Source organism: Coturnix japonica, chromosome 1, assembly GCF_054131305.1.
Source record: "Coturnix japonica strain WE chromosome 1, WE-NBRP24, whole genome shotgun sequence".
Lineage (NCBI taxonomy): Eukaryota > Metazoa > Chordata > Aves > Galliformes > Phasianidae > Coturnix > Coturnix japonica.
In genome coordinates this window covers 139534425-139557588 of record NC_140663.1, presented here as the reverse complement: position 1 = coordinate 139557588, position 23164 = coordinate 139534425, and the positions used below count along the sequence as shown (strand labels likewise).

General features: G+C 39.1%; 1 protein-coding gene across 2 annotated transcripts; it reads right to left on the bottom strand.

Annotated features, from left to right (window-relative positions):
* Positions 1–7923: 7923 nt before the first annotated feature.
* Positions 7924–14358, bottom strand: LOC146762748 (uncharacterized). 2 transcript variants are annotated; one of them, XM_085553157.1, is made up of 3 exons: positions 11690–14358; positions 9110–10891; positions 7924–8268 (listed from the first exon to the last, which is right to left on the bottom strand). In XM_085553157.1, exons 1-3 carry the CDS (start codon positions 12306–12308, stop codon positions 7946–7948), a joined length of 2724 nt encoding a protein of 907 aa, XP_085409283.1. In that variant the 5' UTR covers positions 12309–14358; the 3' UTR covers positions 7924–7945. The 2 variants fall into 2 exon arrangements, with proteins under 2 accessions (XP_085409283.1, XP_085409279.1); XM_085553153.1 differs by having other exon boundaries at positions 9110–11825.
* Positions 14359–23164: the final 8806 nt, after the last annotated feature.

Sequence of the window (23164 nt, the reverse complement as noted above, 5' to 3'; positions counted from 1 at the left end):
CTGATGAGTGTTTAGCTGCAGGGAACTGTGATTTCCTGGGATGTGTCCACTGCAAGAAATATCACAAGTTATTTTTCAAGCTATGGAATTAACAGTCTGATGGCTTAGTGGGGGGCTGTGCAATGGCAAGGATAGGCCTTAGAGGTCCTCCTCTGGCTTTATATGACCCACTGCATGGGGCAGTCACTGCTGTCTTTTGACCTAGAGACCCTGACATCTGTAGGCTTAGTAGCAAGTCACAGGAGGGTTTATGAGTCAGATTTATGCTTAAATAACGTGCTCATGAGTATTTTTTTATAACTACCAGGATTCCTCTCTCATACCTGGTAAAATATAAAGTAATAAAATATTAAAAGAAACTGCAATCAGCCAACCAGATCTTTGTACCATGGACTGCCTCATAAGCATCCAAAAATATCTGATTATGCAGAGACTTCACAAAAATTTCACTATTAACATCTGCTACTGCACCGACTACCAAAACCGGATGTTAGCTCTCTATATCTGGAGTAATAATTATTTCAGGACACAATATATGCATAGAAATATATATTTATTGTTCCTTTTTGAATTTACTGATAATATTCTGATCCTCAGGCAGGCAAATACACAGATCTTTCCTGATTTATATGCAGCCGGTGTGTCTATATGTATGTGTGCATGTCTAGAGAATGTACCTTCAGCCGAAACATCTAGTAGTGTGTAGAGCTTTTACTACTTACAGTGCTAAGGCCTGTGACTGTAGGAAACACATAGGTTGCTCTGAAAGTTTGTTACTTCATATATGGGACCAGAACTACGAAATTAAAAAAATCTGTGGTTACATTCATTACCGTTTTCCTTTATCTTACCAAAGTATATATTGGATGTAGGTAACTATTTATCCCTATTAGTAATGTGAATGGCTGAAATTAGTAATCTGAACGGCTGAAAAGGGACAGCTGTGAAAATTCAGATGGCCATCAATACAAACTCTTCCTTCTATATCTTATCTTCCTAAATCCCATCTGGCCAAAATGACAGTTATAACAATTTATTATTGTTAATCACAGTTATTTGGCCCAAACTTGTCACTTTTAGGATTCATATAACATCAGTGCTGGCAGTGCCTAAACTCTTAGTGAAAGTAAGAAGAAGAAAATCCCCATGTGTCATTACATATTTCATTCTCTTACTCTTGAATGAAGTTTGGCTTTGACTGTGCACAAATTTCTATAAACTCTGCTAAAAAAAAAAAAGCTATTTCATAAGAATTTGTTCTTGTGCAAAATCACAGGAGGTTTCCATTTGGATTCAAGGATGTTTACACAGAACTGTACTCTACCCTGGAACTGAAGCTTCAAGAGTTTTACTTCAATTCTGCACTATTTCCATTTCTAACTTAGAAACCACATACAGTTGGTAGGAGCTCTTTCCTTCCTTTCCCCTCCATTCCACACTGAGGTCAAAATTCTGAATGCATCAGCAATGCCTGGACCATGGAATATAATCCCCTTCTGTGGAATATTCTGTAGGAACAAAATTCACAAAAATTGTCTGTAGCAGGTGATAGGAAAGTGGCCACACATTGTTTTACTTGTTCCATCACACATCAAGCTGGAACTGTGCAGAATAAAAGGGGTGGCTTACACTGGTTGAAATTAAGTAAAGATGAGTTTATGTACATTGTCTGATTTTTTTTCTAGCAACAAATAAGGATCTTATAAATTTCAGAATCAGTTATCTAGCAGAAGAAATGGCAACTATTATCTTTTACAAATTCAGAAAAGGTACGAGATAAATTGCCATTTGTTCCTTGACAGAATTTAGAGAATACCAGATGAATAGTAAATCCTTTAGAAGTCCTTCTCTACTCATTTGTAGATATGATCACTCAGATTAGCCAGCAGTGAAAAGGTGAATGCTCAGCAGCTTGCATGATCAGGTCCTTTATGAGAAGACAGAACTGAAAATTGTGACTGCAGAATTCTTTCTTAATGGATATTGGTTAGGATATCCATTAAGACATTTAAAACAAACAAACAAGCAAACAAACAACAACAAAAACAGATAGGTTTCTGTGAAGATTTGTTCTCTTTAAAACAATTGCTGTCTTACAGCTAATTGCAATTTGATGACATATGTTACCACGTGTATCATCAGATGTTTTTTATTCATTATAATAAAAATAAAATCTTATATTTCATGAAATCTCAAATAAAGAGAACAAAGACTTGAGTACTCGATACCTGTAATACTAAGCTATTTATTTTCCTTCTTCTTAACAAAGGATGCTCTCACTAACATAAAACAAAGCACAGTTTAATACACATTTTCATTTTTTATTTTAAGGAAAATGTTTTTAGATGATAGTGCTTTGTCTGTTACTCTTTGCTATTTCTTTAGGATTCAGCTGGACTTGAACATTTTGACTTCTAAATTCTCTATTTGGTCATAACTTGATGAGTCACTTGTTTGATTAATTCCAGTCTTCCAATATTTTTTTTTTCTCATATTTCTTTCTGACAGTGTAATTATCAGTTACATTACAGATGAATATGAATGGTTATATTTTTCAGATTGGAATGAGAAAAATATATAGGCTTACAATAATGGTAATATGGCTTCTGCTATATTTTGTGAACATATCTCTTGATTTATTCTGTTTTTCAAACTACAGTGATAACATTCTTGGAAGTAAACATAGTGAGGTTTTGTTACTCTCAGTGTCATTCTAAAGACATATTTGAGTTTGCTGGAGCCTGTGGCTGCAGCTGTCTCTACTTCATTACACCACTTCTAGCACCTGCAGCTTTATGAAATAACTAAGATTTCCAGTTGACAACTTCTAGGCATTTATTTATGCTGCAACTTAAAATGATATAATCTGTATGCTAGAAGGAAGTGCTCTTTTGTTAAGGGTAGAAATCGATGAGAAGAAAATATAACCTGTAAATGAAAAGCAATCATTTATATCACCCTACACAGGAAGAAAAGTGAGGCTAAACTAATGTTAATCTAACAAGCAGACAAAGATAATGATTATCTCATATTTATATAGCCATTCTTCTTTATTTTTCCCTTTGCAATTTAGGGGATTCTTAGGAATATAGCTATAACATACCACACTGCTTGTTTTTAAATACAAGATAATAAATTAGAAGTGTTGGCACAGTCTTTAATTAAAGATCTATTTTCTTTTGGCATTTGAATTCTTCTTTAAAGAAATGCTCTTTCTGACCTTTCATCAATATTACATTAAGATTATTCATTCTTTTAGCTTTTCGAATATGAATAGTCAAACTGGTGCTGTCTGCACCATTCCTAAAGTCAAGCCAAATTTAAGGTGTAGTTGGGACGGAGGATCCAAGAAATACAACCATGTTCTACTGTCTTTGGGGATATAATGAAAGGGGATTCAGCAGGGAATCAATCTCTATTATATCAAGTATTTAATAAATATTGTAACAATTTTAGCAAACATTCAAATTCACTTTAGTTCTTTACATTATAACATGAAGTGTATTCTTAAAGAAGCACATTAGCATAATTACTTTTCTCTGTTAGTGTAGTGCAAAGATGAGTTTCAAAGATCTCCCTGGTAATCTCTGTTTAAAATTATATTAACTGAAAATAACATGTTTTGTTACAAGGAATCCACTGAGCCATTGGAGAACAAAAACCTCATTGAAAACTTGAGAAAAAGTATTTTAAATATGTAGTGACAACAGTATTTGCAAACATTAGGTGTAAGATAAGCTCCTATCAAAATTGAATAAATTTTTAAAATCTGAAAATCTTAATGTATTTTTGATATTACCCAATTTCACTCAACAGGGGGCTCTTCATAAGTCTTGTTCTCCAGACTCCTCACCAGTTTCAGGTGTATTGTCATTCTCAAAGGATATTTAGTCCTTGGGAATAGTTAAGTATTATGATTTCTTTGTGATATCTCAGTTTTCACTACTGAGGATGAAAAATAACTGTGGTGACTCAGATATTATCCCACAAAAGCCATAGATAATCATTTTCTGTTTCATAAACAATTAGAAGTAATCAGAATGTATATTGTTTTGGGGGAGTGGATTTCCTGGAAGGCATGCAGGTGCCTTGGACCCTTCTGCAGCAATTATCTGTATGAAAATAAACATAATATTTGGTCAGAACATTCGTAATGTATCAATTACTAACTTATGTCATTTTGAGCAGAATAGAAGCAGGAAGTAATATTCTGAAAAGTACATAAAGAAGGAGAAAGACGTCTATTTTTTATATTGTTTCATGTATAATTGACATTGTTAGAAATCTTGGAAAATTAATCACAGATCACAGAATCACAGAATTACCCGGGTTGGAAGGGACCTCAAGGATCATGTAGTTCCAACCCCCCTGCCTAGCAGGGCCACCAAACATACACCTAATCCTCTATGTGAAAGTCATTGTTTTGGATATGCTCTCTTGGTTCCTTTACAGAGTAGGAGAGTAAATGTCTCATTATGTGAAATATATGCACAAAATTAGAATCTGTAGATATTCCCTCAATACAGTAAACCTTGTATAACTTGAAGAGATGAAAGACAGAATAGAGTGTACAGTTTTAAAATAGATTTTGTTATTTTTCCAAGCCACATTTTGATGAGAGGAAAAAGGAAGCAGAGAGTGGGAAAGCTCAACCATTTAGAAAAATAATTTTGAGAACAGTTTTGCACTTAATGTTTATATTTATAAGCATAGTATTTTGTAAGATTTTAAAGACAATGACAAGAACAAGGAGAAACATAAATAATAATTGTAATGCATGATTTCTTCTTTGAAAGTATTTGGAAACATTTTATAAAATATTTTGTAATTTCATTGCATAGATAGAGGATAACAGGAATTACAGACGTTGCTAGAAAGGAACTGTGTGTCATAAGAGATCACAAACTGAACATAATCAACAAAATATGTTTATTGCACAGACTGCATACAGAAAAGACAAACACAATAATGAAACATAAACACAGTATACAATGTTTAAATTATATATGAAGTAGCTTGTAAATTCTGTTTGGCCAAGAAAGTTACAAAACTATTGGATTAAGTCCAAAAGAAAGTAAGAGGAATGATTATAGGTTTAGAAAACATAACCTTTGAAGAAAAAAATGAAGGAATTAGTCTTGTTTAGTCTAGACCTCAGATGGAAGGGAATTATGACAGCAGGTTAAAAGGGGCAAAAATAGGAGATGATAGGAATAAATATTTTACCATATCCAGTGTGAACGGCAGCAATGTAAAACAAAATTAAAGCAAAGGCTAAACATTAGTAAAACATTTTCAGCAGCTCATCTAATTGAGCTATATATAGGGCTGAAAAGGGAGAGTCTGAAGCAGTGCCGTCTTACACAGAAGCAGGCAAAAAAATATGTTTCAGGAACTGTACCTGAATACTGTATCTTTACAGAACAAATAGGTTTCATATCTCCTTGTGATTCTCTCTAGCTCCAGTTATTACATTATCTGATTTCTTCTTTTATATACTTTTTATAATTACACTGTATCACATATTGAACACCTAGAAAGGAGAACAATGGCTGGTAGAGGAGAGCTATCAGCCAGTCACTGGTCCATCTCCATGAGCACAAAAGAATACAAAGGTCCAGAAACATGTGGAAATCCAACTTATAGACTCAAAGGAAACAAAAACCTGTCCAGATAACTCCCAGATCTGCTGCAGGAGATCCTCAGCTCCATTTTCCAGGAATAAAACCCACATAGATGAGATGATGGTAGAGCTGATTTAGAACTGAGTAGAGTCCTTCTTGGGGATTTGGAACTCGTAGTGACACCCAGAGGAAGAGCATTTTGGGATTATTATTTAATCTTTCTATGGCATGGTTAAGGAAAGAACAAAGGGTGGGAAAAGGAATAGTTTTAGATGATTTGGGGAGGAACTGAGTATAAGAGGCCTTGCTTTTGCACTATTGTCTCAAAGTTTGCTGAGGATGGACAAGTCCAAGCAAGTCCTGGGCAAGGGTTGAGAAATCCTTTGTCTGAGGGACACAGATGGACGAGGCCAGGGGCAACGAGAGAGGGATAAGCTGCAGATGAATGTCTGTGAAGTGGTCTTTTATGTGGGCTTATCTCAAGGAAGATGGCCATCTGTTGTGCTGCACATGACTCTTACCCAAGCACCCAGGAATGTCACGTAGGCAGGAAAAAGGAGGATAAAAGAGGCATGCTGCTCTGCTGCTGCTAATGGACTCTCGTGGGCCTGCTGTGTGAGACCCTGCTGCTTCTTCCACCACCTGCTCTGAGCTGACTGGCTTGCTGCTTGTGGCCAGCCACTCTTCTGATGCTCCCTTATGCTGCTGCTCTCCCCTGTGCCTTGGACCAACAGAACAATATGTGATGGGATGCTGCTGCATCCAGGTGATGACTATCCCTGCTTTATGCAATTCTTGCTTCCTTCCTACCTTTCCTATTGCCTGCTTTCCCCTCCCCATCACCCTCATTCTCAGTAGCCGCCTCTCTCCCTTCCCCATCTTCTTGGTTGATTATTATTTGTATTAAACTGGTCAGAACAACAGACCTTCAAGCATGAAGCTGCATCACCTCCATCAGGCTACTGGACTGGACTTCAGCTGCCAGCGACCTTGTTATGTCAGTCTGTTTTATGTGCTTTCTTGTCTTCTGCATTGATAAAAAGCATATAGATATTCACTGTATTACATTTTCTAAACTCTTGAGAAAACACCAATGCACCTTTCTTGTCCGGTTATCTCTATCATCCTTGTTTTTCACACATCCCCTTTTATATTTTCTTGATAATGGTGACTTTCTGTAGAACAATATTGGGCCTTCTGTGATGATGATGACAGTGATGACAGTTTAGAACTCTGTTGCCTTCAGCACACACTGTTAGTTTCCTCAGAGACTAGTTTAAGTGTTTCTGTTGCAAACACATCTTTTCTATATTTAATAATTCCTTACACCTGGAAATTAATTTCTTTGAAGAAAAAAGTGGAATAACCTACTTTTTATAGGTTACAGTGGAGTGGATGTTTGTGTTGCAGTATGTTTTCTATGTATTACATGATGGTAATAATAGTATAATATAATAAAAAGAAACTGACAGTACAAAGACCTGACAGTCTCAGAATCTCTTCTCAATACACTTTCAAGATTTACTTATATTTTCCTGTTGTAGACACTTTTCTGAAGAGCGAATGCTTTGAAATGGAAGAAAAGCCTGATATTACATCAGACATACTTTTCCTGTACTTTGAAGATACCAATGTATTGCATTATGTGTATATTCTTATTTGTAGTTTATCTTGTCTGTTTGCTCCAAACTCCTTCTGCCTCTTCCCTCACAGCTGCACCATTTCAACCTCACTTGAGCTGGCCTCCCTATATGCATTCGTTTCATCTTATTCCCCTTTCATTGTTTCCATGATACTCTCTCAACTCCCAACAAAGTCACAGAAGCATAGAATGGCCTGGGTTGAAAAGGACCACAATGACCATTTTGTTTCAACCCCCCTGCTGTGTGCAGGGTCTCCAACCACTAGACCAGGAGCTGTTGAACTGAAATATTTCATGTGCAGGAATGCTGCCTTTCATTCTATGAGAATTCTCAATAGTGCTGAGATTTGTACCAGACAAAGCTTATCATAGAATCATAGGAGTCAACAAAGACAAAGCAAAACAAATAGAGAGGAGCTAATATGACAACTGCAAAACATTAATGAACCTTCTGTCTTCTATGTTACTTCTCTTCCCTCTTAACCCTTTATTTATTTACCTATTTATAAACTGTTTAAAGACTATCCCTTCCTCTTTGTCATTGTCACGGGTTACTTAGATTTACCTATGCCCGTGACAGGGGAAGCCACCCCACGCCCCCCCCCCGGGGCCCGGAAAGGAGGGGGAAAAGGGGAGTGGGATAAAACAGTGACAATCTAAGGAGGAAAAACTTATTTTACTAAATATGATATCGAAATACAAGATAACACAATATAATATAATTAAGGCTAACAAAATCGAACGAAACAGAGAGAGAGAGAGAGTCTCCGAAAACCGAGAGGCCTACTGTGAACTCTAGGCGACACGGCTGGAACGCTTCCCACTCTCCGAGAAGTTCGAGAGAAGAAGGAGGGCACTCCAGCCTGGGAACGAGATTATATAGAGTCCTGGTCCCGTGACTTATTGTTACTCCTGTTGTTCTCTGGGATATGTAGTCTTCTTCTGTGGACTGCACATTCAACAGAAGTATCCATACTTGACATGATGTTATGATGTGGAATACTGATAGCAAAATTACAAAATTACAAAACCATGACATTCCACCCCTTATTCTACATTATTACATCATGGTTAATATATACATATATATACATATATATACACGTATGTAAAATTGTGATAGCTAAATAGTAGAATTGCATGTAACATAACTAAATGTACAACTATAATAACTAAAATACACTACACATGCAAACATATATATATATATATATAGATACATAAAATTATTGACTGCACTCCCCCAGCATCAAATTCCCTTGTGGCACACATTGAACATCCCCATCCTTCTGCATTACCCACCAAGTGCACCCAGGTCCCTGGGCAAAGACAGTTCCACGGATAGGTTTGCCCTTTCCAGAAGCTGGAAGGACCCAAACAGCTTTTCCCAACATGTTCTTTACATGTATAACAGGGACCTTATCTCCTTCTACAGTGTGTAGGGGGCTAGATTGACTAGGACCATCACGATTGACAGATCCTCTAGTATTCACCAACCAAGTGGCTTCTGCCAGATTCTTCTCCCAGTGCTTAAATGTTCCACCACCCATTGCTTTCAACATAGTTTTCAACAACCCATTATATCGTTCAATTTTACCAGAAGCTGGTGCATGGTAGGGAATATGATAAATCCACTCAATGCCATGATCTTTGGCCCAAGTATTTATAAGAGAATTTTTGAAATGTGTCCCATTATCAGATTCAATTCTTTCTGGGGTGCCATGTCGCCACAAGACTTGTTTCTCAAGACCTAATATGGTGTTTCGAGCAGTTGCATGGGGTACTGCGTATGTTTCAAGCCACCCAGTGGTTGCCTCTACCATAGTGAGTACATAACACTTACCACTGCGAGATCGTGGCAAGGTGATATAATCAACCTGCCACGCCTCCCCATATTTATACTTTTGCCATCGCCCTTCCTCCCAGAGAGGTTTCATCCTTCTGGCTTGTTTAATTATGGCACATGTTTCACAATCATGAATAATCTGCGCAATAGCGTCCATGGTTAAGTCCACCCCTCGGTCTCTGGCCCACTTATATGTTGCGTCTCTTCCTTGATGGCCTGAGGTCTCATGAGCCCATCGAGCTAGAAATAATTCACCCTTATTCTGCCAGTCCAAGTCAATTTGAGCCACCTCAATTTTGGCAGCTTTATCTACCTGATGGTTGTTTTGTTGCTCTTCAGTAGCCCGACTTTTGGGCACATGTGCATCCACATGACGCACCTTTACAACCATATTCTTTGTTCGGGAAGCAATGTCCTTCCATAGTTCAGCGGCCCAAACAGATTTTCCCCTCCGTTGCCAGTTATTTTGTTCCCACCGCTGTAACCACCCCCATAAGGCATTTGCCACCATCCATGAGTCAGTATAAAGATACAGCATTGGCCACCTCTCCCGTTCAGCAACATCTAAGGCCAGCTGGACAGCTTTTACCTCTGCAAACTGACTTGATTCTCCCTTACCTTCAGTGGCCTCTGCAACCTGTCGTGTGGGGCTCCACACAGCAGCTTTCCATTTGCGATGCTTCCCTACAATGCGACATGATCCGTCAGTGAATAGGGCATATTTCTTTTCATTTTCTGGTAATTCGTTGTATGGTGGGGCCTCTTCAGCACGTGATACCTCTTCTGCTGGTGATGTTCCAAACTTTTTATCTTCAGGCCAGTCCATGATTACCTCTAGGATTCCTGGACGATTGAGGTTTCCCATTCGCGCTCGCTGTGTAATCAGCGTAATCCACTTGCTCCAGGTGACATCGGTAGCATGATGGGTGGAGGGAACCTGTCCTTTGAACATCCAGTTCAGCACTGGCAGTCGAGGTGCCAAAAGGAGCTGTGTTTCAGTCCCGACTACTTCGGAAGCAGCCCGAACCCCCTCATACGCGGCTAAGATCTCCTTCTCAGTTGGAGTGTAGCACTCTTCAGACCCCTTATATGATCGACTCCAGAATCCCAGGGGTCGGCCTCGGGTCTCTCCTGAGGCTCTTTGCCACAAACTCCAAGTGGGGCCTTTCTCTCCAGCAGCAGTATAGAGGATGTTCTTTACATCCTGTCCAGTCCGTACTGGCCCCAGGGCTACAGCACGGGCTATCTCTTGTTTAATCTGTTCAAAAGCCTGCTGCTGCTCAGGGCCCCATGCAAAATCATTCTTCTTCCGCGTTACCTGATAAAGGGGGCTTACAATGAGGCTGTAGTTTGGAATGTGCATCCTCCAAAAGCCCACTGCACCCAGGAAAGATTGTGTCTCTTTCTTGCTAGTTGGTGGAGACATGGCAGTGATTTTGTCGATCACATCTGCTGGGATGTGACGACGTCCATCCTGCCACTTTATACCTAAGAACTGAATTTCCTGGGCAGGTCCTTTTACTTTGCTTCGCTTAATAGCAAAGCCAGCTTGTAGAAGAATCCGGATTATCTGCTCTCCTTTTGTGAAAACTTCTTCTGCTGTATCACCCCACACAACAATGTCATCAATGTACTGCAGGTGTTCAGGAGCACCACCCTGTTCCAGTACAGTTTGGACCAACCCATGGCAAATGGTTGGGCTGTGTTTCCACCCCTGGGGCAAACGGTTCCAAGTATACTGAATGCCCCTCCAGGTGAAGGCAAACTGTGGCTTGCATTCTGTGGCCAAAGGAATAGAAAAGAAGGCATTGGCAATGTCAATGGTGGCATACCATTTGGCTGCTTTTGACTCCAGCTCGTACTGGAGTTCCAACATGTCCGGCACAGCAGCGCTCAATGGGGGTGTGACCTCATTCAGGCCACGGTAGTCTACTGTCAGCCTCCATTCTCCACTGGCTTTACGCACTGGCCATATGGGGCTGTTAAAAGGTGAGTGAGTTTTACTGATCACTCCCTGATTCTCCAGCTGGCGAATCAAATCATGAATGGGGAGCAAGGAATCCCTGTTGGTGCGATACTGCCGTCTGTGCACTGTCTTTGTAGCAATCGGTACCTGCTGCTCTTTTACTCGTAGCAGCCCCACAACAGACGGGTCCTCTGACAGGCCAGGCAAAACAGACAGCTGCTTAATGTTGTCCATGTCTACAGCAGCTATCCCAAAGGCCCATCGATACCCCTTAGGATCCTTGAAATGCCCCCTTCTGAGGTAATCAATACCCAGTATACATGGAGCCCCTGGGCCAGTCACAATAGGATGTTTTTGCCAGTCTTTGCCAGTGAGGCTTATTTCAGCCTCCAGCACAGTCAATTCTTGAGAGCCCCCAGTCACTCCAGAAATATGGATTGATTCTGTCCCTTCATGACTGGAGGGCATTAGGGTGCACTGTGCACCGGTATCCACCAGCGCCTTATATTCCTGTGGTTCTGATGTGCCAGGCCATCGAATCCACACAGTCCAATAAACTCTATTATCCCTTTCCCTCCCCTGACTGAGGGCAGGGCCCCTCTATTGGTTACCTGTGATGACTGGAGCAACTCCACTGGTGGTTGGTATGTCTAGTAGTTCTTTCACCCGTGCTCGTAGTGCAGACGTGGGCTGATCATGCCACTTCCTCATGTCTTCTCCACGGTCACGTAGGTAGCGCCACATGGAAACACGCGGTGCAATCGTACTGTTGTTCTTTGCTCGAGCTGGGAAGCGTGTGCATTTAACAGCTGAGACTTTTGATGATGCAGGTGGGGAGTAGGACTGGACTAGTTTGATCAGATCCTTCATTAGACCTGGTGGCCCGCACGAGGATTGACCTTCATCAGTTGTTTCTGATACTATTACGGGATCATTACAATTAGTTGATGGAAACAATTTCTTGCACATTTCATCTACTCGGTTTTCTAGCCGTGAGATGGCAGAAACTGCGGCATGCAGTTGGGGGAGCTGCTGATCGATGGTTTGAAGCATTATAATCAGCTCAACAACTCGGGGCCATCTGTCCACGAATCCTTTAGATCCTGATACCAATGACTGTGCAATTCTCTCTGGTGCTGTACTTGTGATTTTCTGCCACATGTCAGGATCGGCCCTCACTCTCTCAGGGTCAAGTTCGCTTGGATCAGGGCTGTACAACATTTTCGCCATGGCCAATTCCCTCAGGCGCTGAATACCTTTTTGGACGGTATTCCAACTATCAAATTTAGGCTTCAAAGCATCCTTATAGGGGTACCTTTCTCTCACGGCTTCTAACAGCCGCAACCAGAGAGTAGCAGCTCCATCCGAACATCTGCTAATCCCTCTGTCGATACCTGCATCTTGGGCAATGCTTCCTAGTTGGCGAGCTTCATTACCATCTAGAGACAAGCTGTTGGCCCCGTTGTCCCAGCAGCGAAGCAACCAAGCAAGGATACCTTCATCTTGACGCCGTGTAAACTCCTTTCTTGAGCCTTGGATTTCAGTCAGCTTCAGAGGTCGACAATAGGTGATTTCCTCCTCATCATCAGTCTCTTCTTCATGCCTCTTGGTTTTTGCCTTTGCTTTTTTCGGTACTGCTCCATGCCCGGCACCTGGGTCTTCTGCTGCCCCCCCCCTGTGCTTCTCCTTCTTTTCGTTCTAGACGCGTGGACACCCGTTTCCATTTCTTGCCTTCCACAGGGGCAACTGATATTGCTACTGATGCCTCCTGTGACTGATCAGAATTAACTTGGGCTTGAATCTCAGATCGGAAACTCTCTCTCTCCAGAATAGTATGATACAAAGCACGGTATGCATAAGCCAAACCCCACATAAGGTTTACCTCCTTAGATCTCTGACCCAAATACTCACTTAATTTCTTAGGGTCCCTTAGGTGTTCAAGAGTGAAATCCCATGACACTGCGGGTCCCCATGCTTCTAAGACTTTTCCTAAACCTTTCCATATTCCCTGCCAGTCATCATTCTCTGGTTCTGGAGGAGACTTCCGCATAGAACGAATGCATAGGAACATATATGCATGCATTGATAGTGATAACATGAATGCAAGTATGAACCCTATCTCAGTTATTGAAAAGCGTGTGGAAATCTGAGAGTACAACCTAAATAAAAAGGGTTTTTTTAGCCTGTACAATGAATTAAACATGGTGGTGTTTGTAAAATTGCCTGTTCCATCTGGGATGCAAGTATTTGTAAAATTGCCTGTTCCATCTGGGATGCAAGTGTTAGTAAGATTCACAATTGCATCTGAGGTGTAGATGCCAAAATTCTGACCATACCACATCTCGTAAAAGTACCAGGCAGGTGTCTCCATCAGTATCCACCTTATTAGGCTATATATCTGCACAATTCCACAACACCAAATTATGGTGTTAATAGTTGACCAATACTTTAAGAAGATCATAATTGCTTTCAATCCCTTAAACAGAGCAACTGGGATGAAGAGTGGATTCATAGCTGGCAGGCTCTGTAAAAGTCAGAGCTAGCTAGCTTTGCTCTAAGGGAGAAAGAAATCCCTTTGTTTTCTACACAAAAGTTAGATAGCAATGCTGAGAATGTGCAGCAGCCCTTAATGTTGACAATTTGTCTGGTATTTCAAGGTCACGTTCTCCGTAAGCAGCTACGGAAAGATAACACTCCCAACACTCCCGTAACGAAGCTCTTTAAGAGCAAAGAGAGAGTTGTTCTAAAAGCTAAAAAGCTCTATGCCCGCATTCTCCACCAAAAAATCTGTCACGGGTTACTTAGATTTACCTATGCCCGTGACAGGGGAAGCCACCCCACGCCCCCCCCCCCGGGGCCCGGAAAGGAGGGGGAAAAGGGGAGTGGGATAAAACAGTGACAATCTAAGGAGGAAAAACTTATTTTACTAAATATGATATCGAAATACAAGATAACACAATATAATATAATTAAGGCTAACAAAATCGAACGAAACAGAGAGAGAGAGAGAGTCTCCGAAAACCGAGAGGCCTACTGTGAACTCTAGGCGACACGGCTGGAACGCTTCCCACTCTCCGAGAAGTTCGAGAGAAGAAGGAGGGCACTCCAGCCTGGGAACGAGATTATATAGAGTCCTGGTCCCGTGACTTATTGTTACTCCTGTTGTTCTCTGGGATATGTAGTCTTCTTCTGTGGACTGCACATTCAACAGAAGTATCCATACTTGACATGATGTTATGATGTGGAATACTGATAGCAAAATTACAAAATTACAAAACCATGACAGTCATCAAGGTTAGTGCCATGGCCCTTTGCTGGAGTGGAATATCTATGCTTTTCTTTAACACAGACTGTGCCAATATCAGTGTTTGACTGAAATGAGAAATAAACCTGCATTTTAATTGAATGAAGGTCTTGCTTTGTGCAACAAATAAATACTATATTTTATCTGAACTTGCTGCTCTAGGTAGATATTGTGTTCTGTATTGTTCCTTGCTGATGTCAACTACTATTTTTACATCAGGTTTTATATCAAGATTGTTAAGAATTTCATATTTACATGATTATGTATCTTAACTTAAATGCAGGACTCTTATGTTTCTTGATTCAATTCACACCTCATGAATAGTCATTAATATGGCATTCAGAGTACCGCCTTGATATTATCTTTGTCTGTGCAAGATACCTCTGATATTCTTACAGTGTACAGAATGATACATTGAGAATCTGTTGAAATGAACACTCACTTCCTGTATTCACACTCTCTAAACACTCTAATGTAACTTTTGAAATGTCAGTATAAAGGTCTGGACTTCTCTGTTCATATGAAGGTTTTGGGATTAAAAACTGAAGTTATACCAGGAAGTTCACAGGGATTTTGAATGGGTAAAAGACAGAAACATACTGCTGTCTTGTTGAGTGCTATGTTGACATTTGACTCTGCTCTAACCTGCTGAGGCTACACCTGGAGTATTGCGTTCAGCTCTGAACTCCACAGTTCAAAAAAGACAGGGATCTCTTGTCCAGAACAGAGCCACAAAGATGATTAAGAGGTTGGAACCCAACATTTCCTCATTAGGAAATATTGAGAGACCTGGCATAGTTCAGATTGGAGAAGTGATTGCTGAAAGTGTGTCTCATAACTGTTTATCTGAAGTGCAGGAATCAAGTCAATGGGACAGACTTTTTTCAGTGGCATGCAGCAATAGAACAAGAGGCAATGGGCAGAAACTGGAACACAGGAAATTTCATACAAACACAAGGAAGAATTTCTTTACTGTCAGAGTGACAGAGCCCTGGAATAGGCTTCTCAAAGAGGTTGTGGAATCTCCTTCTCTGGAGATATTCAAGACCTGTCTGGATGTCTATTTGTGCAACTCGTAATTCTGTGTGATTCTGTGTACATAAAATCTCAATAAATATTAATGAAAAAAAAATAGTAAGTTTCAATTTGCCACACGATTCTTATTTCATTAATTCAGTATTTTTGAAAATAATGTCAAATGGAAAACTCAATTTATTTTACTAATCTCCTAAAAAGTTTTGGAAGAATGTTCAAGCAAAAAAAGGTTTACTTATTTGATTAATGATGGCAAGCATTAAACCTATCTATTTGCTGGTGCTGATCAGATGCCCACAAAAAACAGAATTCTTCCTCTCTCCACATTGATGTGATTTATTAGTTTACTGACACATTCAAGACTTAGATGGTTGCTTACCACTGTTATGACTTGAATTGACTTTAGCAATAAATACCATGTACAATTAAGGCTATTGTGTGGTTCCAAGTCATAGCCTGTTTGTTTACATTAGAATAAGAATTGTATATATTCCATTCAGTAAACTTATTTGTGAAAATCTTAGTGGTTTAGCCATGTTAATCCCAAAGGAGTAGTGAGGATATAAGAATTGTCTACATCCTTACATTGCATTAAACAGTAGACCACACTATATAAACACCACAAATCTCATTTGAAACTCATTTTTACTCATGTTTGGGTTACAAAAAGTCTTAAAATCTTTCAAGTATCTCTTAACCTAAATGAGTGCATATATAAGACTTATAAATGAGTGTTCTGTACATTAATGTCTTGTACATCCCCTGTATGAAACAGATGGGATTTTTATTTCCTATTTAAATGGTCTAACTTTATTTGTTTCTCTCTGGAAGAAAATAGGTTCTGAGTTCATGTTTCAAAAAATACATGAAATACATTACCTATCTGCTTAAAAATTAGAAAAACGGGTTACTTGTATAAAACTCTGAAGATGAAATTACAGACTCAAAGTACTGTTCTTAGCCTCAGTAGATTAAAATATCTTTATAGTGAGGGGAAAAAAGAAAATAACATGTTGAAAAGGGGAGGGAAAATTATTTTGAAATGAACAAAAATGAAATGAAGAACAGGGAAAGGAAAGATGAGTACACAATAAAACAGGTCTAAAGCAACTAATTGATGTGAGATTGAAATCAGCAGTATTATAAATTTTTATACTTATTTCTTCTACTTTGGTTAAATCTATGTCCAAAATGAAACTGTAGTCATATGTTTTCATAGAATTATAGAATCCTTACAGTTGGACCTTTAATGGTTATCTAGCCCAACTACCCTGCAGTAAAGAGGGACATGTGGGCAACAATCTTGCTACCTCTCATTTCACTGTTTTGAGTTTATTCCTCAAAAGTTTAATTTTTTTTGCAATTACATTCATGTGTTTTATTGCTAGTTTGATAAGAAGCTCTTTTGTAGCTACTGATGCCAATAAAAATAAGTGATACACCCCAGGCTGCAGGGGCTTAACCTGCTTCATCACACTTCATCACAGTCCCACAGGGAACGTTCTGATCCAGTGCCCGGAACATCTCCTTCTTCACTGAGCTTGGTGTCTTCATGACTGTTTCTCTCCATATTTTCTCCCTCCTCTCTCAAAACTTCTGTTTGTTTTTATCCTATCATCTTAAATACTTTACCGCAGAGGTGCAACTCATTAACTCAGATTTGGCCAGCAGCTGGTCCTTTTTGGAGACATCTGGGAGTGGATTAATACCAGTTAATTATTGAGACAGGGTTAATACCTCTAAGTCAATGAAAAAGAAAATATAAAAATGGAGAGAGATTTAAAAAAAGGAACAAACGTAACTATGTTCAGGGGGAGGAAGCTGAATTAATAGCAGTACAAAGTGTTTTCCTTTTGGTTCCTTGTAGAGTATAGTAGTCTTGGGAAGTTTTGAGAAATCCCTAACCTTCATTTACTGACATTAGTATTTATCTGAAGAGGACTTATTTCCTCCAATGAATATAAAACTCAGGAGAAATTGTAACAGTCTTATGAATATGAGGTAGTTACACTAATTCAGGTGTAATTTCACTACCTCTTGCCCAGCCAAAATATTCATATTGCTCCAAGGCTTTTCAACTGATGTTTAAAGGGAACTCATTGCCTCAATTTGAACATGACATTTGAGCAAGCTATTTCAAATTATCTTCACACAGTATTTCTAAGCCAGTTTAAAGAAAGAGAGATATATATCTTCATGTATTTTCTGATTAGCATAGAGGTAGAAAGAGATTGAGAAATGACGAGACAAAAACTAGAAGACTGCAAAAGACAAAAGCATAGATGCAAAGAATTAGTCTGTCACAAATTCAGGGGTCAGGACAAAACTATGTGCTTTACAGTTATGTATCTCTATCTATAGAATCTTTCATCACTTAGTGACACAAGAAGAACTTTACTGAAAAAAAGAGTGAACAAAAAGGGAAAAATAAAAAAGGTTAGTGCCTTCGTAACAGTCTGGGCAGCAGAGTATGATGGAAAAAAGACATACACATGAGCCATTCTGAAACCAGGTATCCCCATCTGGAGCTTTCCAGCTGTTCTGTGTGAAGGAAATAGATCAGGGTATATTGGGATTGGTGTTTAGTTATGAGTGAGGTGGTTCTGTTCTCTCAGGCCCAAATAAATTTTGAACATAGATGTCTAAAAATCATAATAAATTGTGTCCAGAACACTAACAGTTTATATATACTTTATATTTTAAAATACATTTCTATATACAAATCCACTGTTTGCATAACTTCACTTTGTAGCCGCTGAGATCATTATAACATTTCATACTATTAAAATGTTAATAAATTGAAAGTTGGTAAGGGAATTCTATAGCAACTTATTTTGTAGTACAATATAGCTACTTTTTAATGCAATTGGTACATAGAACATTAAGAATATGACTTGAAAATAATTCCTAAAATGACTCACCATTTCTAACCTATTCACACACACACACACAAAAAATCTTCAGCCACCAAACTGGTTTACAAATCTTTGTGTATTTTACAACCTGTCTAATTGTGTGCAAATCTGTTAGAGGAACATGGCTAAGGTTCCAGGCTCTGGAAGCTCTTTCTACTGATGTTTTCATACTATTCACTTAGAATGAACATGATCTTACAAAATAAATATTCTCCAGCTGTTTGTAAATTCTCGAACTGTCACTAGTAAATTGTTGTATCTTCAAATCAATGGAAAGCTTTTTTATTATTATTATTTTTTCAATATTTTTCCCTTCCCTCCTTCTCCAAATCCCTCTACTCATCTTCTCCCTTTTATTTCTTCATTACTTTTGGCAAAGTGTTTAAGTAACTGGCAGAAACTTGCTAAACATTGTATGATCAATTGCAAACAATACTCAAAGGACTTCTGAAGTAATTACAGACTGTCTTCTAGATATTCTTTAATGGTTTGCAGAAGTGTACTGATTTGGTTGGATATTAAAGAATGTGAAACTAGATCAAATAGTTTGTAGTTTTAGATAAATTGTTCATGGAATTCTAATATTCAGACATATAAATTCAGACAAAACTCTCAATAAGTTTGTGTTACATTCTGCAGCATGCACACTGCTTCCCCATATCTTAGACACATTTTTTCACTCCTCTGTAGGAGGTATTTGGTATTGTTCATGCTAACCTTGAATTTCTAACACATATACTTTTTTCTTGTAAAATATAAGCACTATGTGTCCTAATAGTAGCTTAAGTAATCTTACATGTTATTTGAATTATGAATCTTTATTCTTATTCAGTTTTCTAGACAAATTACTTTCAGAATTTATATTTTGTGCTTCCATTTTTCTATCATCTCAGTAGTTTTGGTTTAGAAGGACTAAGTTGTCTGATTTCTGGCTTACATTTTTTAAAATTTAAATTCTGGTTAGGAAATCATAGAGAGGGAGTTCATGCTGTTTTTCCTATTCACTTTCAAAACAGTCTTTTAGATTTTAACATTTGCAGAACAGCTTATGTTTTCTAATTGTAGAATTTCACATCTGATCAGGCCTGTAAGAGACTATTTCTGCATCTTTGTCTCAAAGCTGGCTGTTAGACAGATGAACAAGTCAAGGCAAGTACTGGAAATGTCCAAGACAGTCTTTACCCTCACCTCAAAGCTTGCTATTGGTCAGCTTCAACAGCTGGACAAGAAATCTTTTATCTGAAGACTAGCAGGGCAGGGATGACCAGAGAAAAGCAGCTGTTGAATGGACGATGAACAGCCTTGTGTAGGCAAATCTCAAGAGAGATAACCATCCAGAGAACCTTTATGCCCACAGGTGCTGCAGATGACTCACTGAATCATAGAATCACAGCATCACAAGGTTGGAAGGACCAACAAGATCATCTAGTCCAACCGTCCTACCATTACTGTAGCTACAGCAAACCACTAAACCATATCTCGTAGTTCCTCATCCAGACACCTCTTGAACACTGCCAGGGATGGTGACTCCACTTCCTACCTGGGCAGCCATTCCATTGCCTGACCACTCTCTGAGAAAAAGAGTTCCTTCGTACGTCCAGTCTAAACCTCTTCTGATACAACTTGTGGCCATTTCCTCCTGTTTGTTGCCTGGGAGAAGTGGCCAAGCCCCTCCTCAACACAGCCTCCCTTCAGAAAGTTGTAGAGAGCAATGAGGTCTCCCCCGAGCCTCCTCTTTTCCCAGCTCCCTGAGCCGCTCCTCATAAGACTTGTGCTCTAGACCCCTCACAAGTTTTGTTGCCCTTCTCTGGATATGTTCCAGGGCCTCAATGTCATTCTTGTAGTGAAGAGCCCCAAAACTGAACACAATCCTTGAGATACAGACACACTAGAGCTGACTCTAACCCAAGTTCTCAGGAATGCTGCACAGGCAGGAGATAAGGATAAAAAGAGGCACCTATAACCAAGGAGAATTGTGCCTGATTTCATGATGCTTCATGACCTGATATTTGCCTGCTGCCTGATTCTCCTGGGACTGCTACCTAAGACGTGTTTCTCCTGGACCCACTGTTGATTGCCTACTTCTTACCCGCTGGCTAAGACCAGCCATTCTGCCACTACCTTCTTCTGTGCCTTTACTTCTGCATCTGTCTTGGACCATCAGCTGGTGCGCAAAGGATGCCCCTGGGTCCTTGGTGGTGACTCTATCCCTGCTTTACATAATTCTTGCTCTTTTCCTGTCTTTCCTGTTGCTTGCCTTCCCTTCCCCATCAACCTAATTTGTAATAATCACCAACCTTTCCCTTCTCCATCACTTTAATTGTTAATAAACCAGGTGGACAGCATTTGATTTTGCTTGGGTCTCAGTCTCACTCTAGGTATATCAAAGAATCTCCCCTCTCACTGATAATTGGAGTGTCACACCTGGTAAGGCCACATCTGGAGTAGTGTGTCCAGTGCTGGGTTCTTCAAGAAAACAGGGGACTTTTAGTGGGAGTTCAGCAGAGAGCCACAAAGATGACTAGGGTACTAGACCATCTCCTTTATGAGGAAAGGTTGAGAGGCCTGGGATTCAGGAGGGATCTCAACAGCATGCATGAAAATCTAAAGGATAGGTTTCAAGTGGATGGGTCCAGGATCCTTTCAGTGGTGCTCAGCAACAGAATACAGGTTAATTGGCACAAATTAAAACACAGGAAGTTTCATAGAAACATGAGGGAAAATATTTCTGTGACAGAGCACTACAACAGGCTGCCTAAAAAGTTTGTGAAGTCTCCTCTGGAGAACTTCAAGATCTGACTGAATGCTTTCCTGCATTACCTGCCAAATGGCCAAGAAGGCTGGTAGCATTCTGCTTGTATTAAAAATAGTGTCGCCAACAGGAGCAAGGAAGTGATCATCCCTCTCTACTCAGCACTGATGAGGCTGCATCTCAAGTACTGTGTTCAGTTTTTGGCTCCTCACTACAGAAGAGATGTCTAGGCCACGGAGCATGTTCAAAGAACAGCAACAAAGCTGGCAAATGGTCTGAAGCACAAGCCTTATGGGGAGGGGCTGAGATCTGAGATTGTTTCATCTGGAGAAGAAGAGGTCCAGGGGTGAACTTATAACTCCCTACAACTACCTGAAAGAAGGTTGTGGTAAGATGGAGGCTGGCCTCTTCTCCCATGTAACTACCAGTACGACAACAGGGAATGGCCTCAAGTTGAGCCAGGTAATATTCAGGTTGGATGTCAGGAAATACTTCTTCTCCAAGAGATTGGTCAGGCATTCGAACAGGCTGCCCAGGGATGTGGTTAAGTGGGAAATATTGGTGATAGGTGAACGGTTGGACTGGATGATCTTAGAGGTCTTTTCCAACCTTGATGATTCTATGGTTCTATGAATGAAGGAATGAACAGATAGAGGGCAAGAGGCTTAGAAAAATGTTTTGCGGGATGTAGAGGAACTCATTTTAACATGAAGTCATGTGAAAGGATTTTAAAGAGAAAAAGATATATGCTTGCACATTCATTGCAGTTAAGAAAAAATAATGGATTTAAATTGCTTTAAGGAAGATTTTGCCTAGATATAATAAGAGAGAATTCAAACAGAAAATGAAACAAAACAAAGCAAAACAAAACAACAAAAATCTAGGATAGATTGCCTGGAGATAATGCAAAGTTTCCACAACCCGGAGATTAGATTTCTGCAGCTGAAACAATTCCCAGCCCTGTTATTTCTAGGTGAGCCCAGACTTTGTGGAACATATACTGTAAAAGGGTGTTATGTATCTATGTTTTATTTAGAAAGATAATTCAGAAATGTTTTTGCTTGTTTTTTTTTTTTTTACTAATATTTGGAGGTAAGTAACAAGAGCATATGTACAGTTCTTGACAAAATCAGTTACTTGGTTTTCATTGTATAAACATTGCTGAGGCTCCATAATTTTCTTGCCAGTTTTGTGGATCCCAATTTGACAGCTTGTCTATGAGAATTAGAGTTTGATTCCAACCCCAAGATAAGTTACTGCTTAGCCACTTTTCTGGACCTGTAGACAAGAGTATCAATGGATACCAAATGTGACTGTGGTTTATGCAAACTAGATATTGATTGAGACCAGTACTTCATTTACTTCCAGTAGGCTGGAAAACTGATTCCAGATAGTAATACACTACGATGGACCAGAATCATAACTGAAAATAATCTACATCTTGTTACAAATCTTTTGAATAAACTTTCCCCTTAATTTCTATTCTATTCTATTCTATTCTATTCTATTCTATTCTATTCTATTCTATTCTATTCTATTCTATTCTATTCTATTCTATTCTATTCTATTCTATTCTATTTAAATATATTCTATATAAATACAAGGCATATCCCTTGGAACAGCAATTTCTTTTTTTTTTCCCCCCACATAATTTGGTGGTAATTCTAGATAAAATCTTTAGAATTCTGTAGAAATAAAACAAAACCTGCTAACATAATTTTGTGGCTGGACGAAGCTTAGTTTCAAGTTTCTGGTTATAATTTAGAAATATGCATCAGAGAAACAAAGTATGTTGTTTATAGCTGCCGACATTTTTTTCTGCTTAAGATTTTAATGACAGCTCAGTATTTGAAAGACACAGGAAGCCAGTCACATCATGCTTTAAAGTATTTTACACTAGGAAAATGACCTACTTTTTATATTTCTTTTTCAGTTGAGAGCATACATCGGCCAACATACAGTGAGTTATACAAGAAACTCTAGAAAGAAGTATCAAATTTATCTTTTGAGTTTGACCTGTGTAAGCTTATAAATTATGCTCACTTGACAGGCTTTCTCCTAAGGACTTTATTTCTGTCAC

Bases quoted from the DNA above. Each gene is read 5' to 3' on its own strand.
- LOC146762748 (XM_085553153.1), bottom strand. From the start codon at position 11,546: ATGCCCTCCAGTCATGAAGGGACAGAATCAATCCATATTTCTGGAGTG. The intron at 8,269-9,109 runs GTAAGTGTTATG...TTTTGCTATCAG, and splicing joins CTTGCCACGATCTCGCAGTG to TATTCCACATCATAACATCA.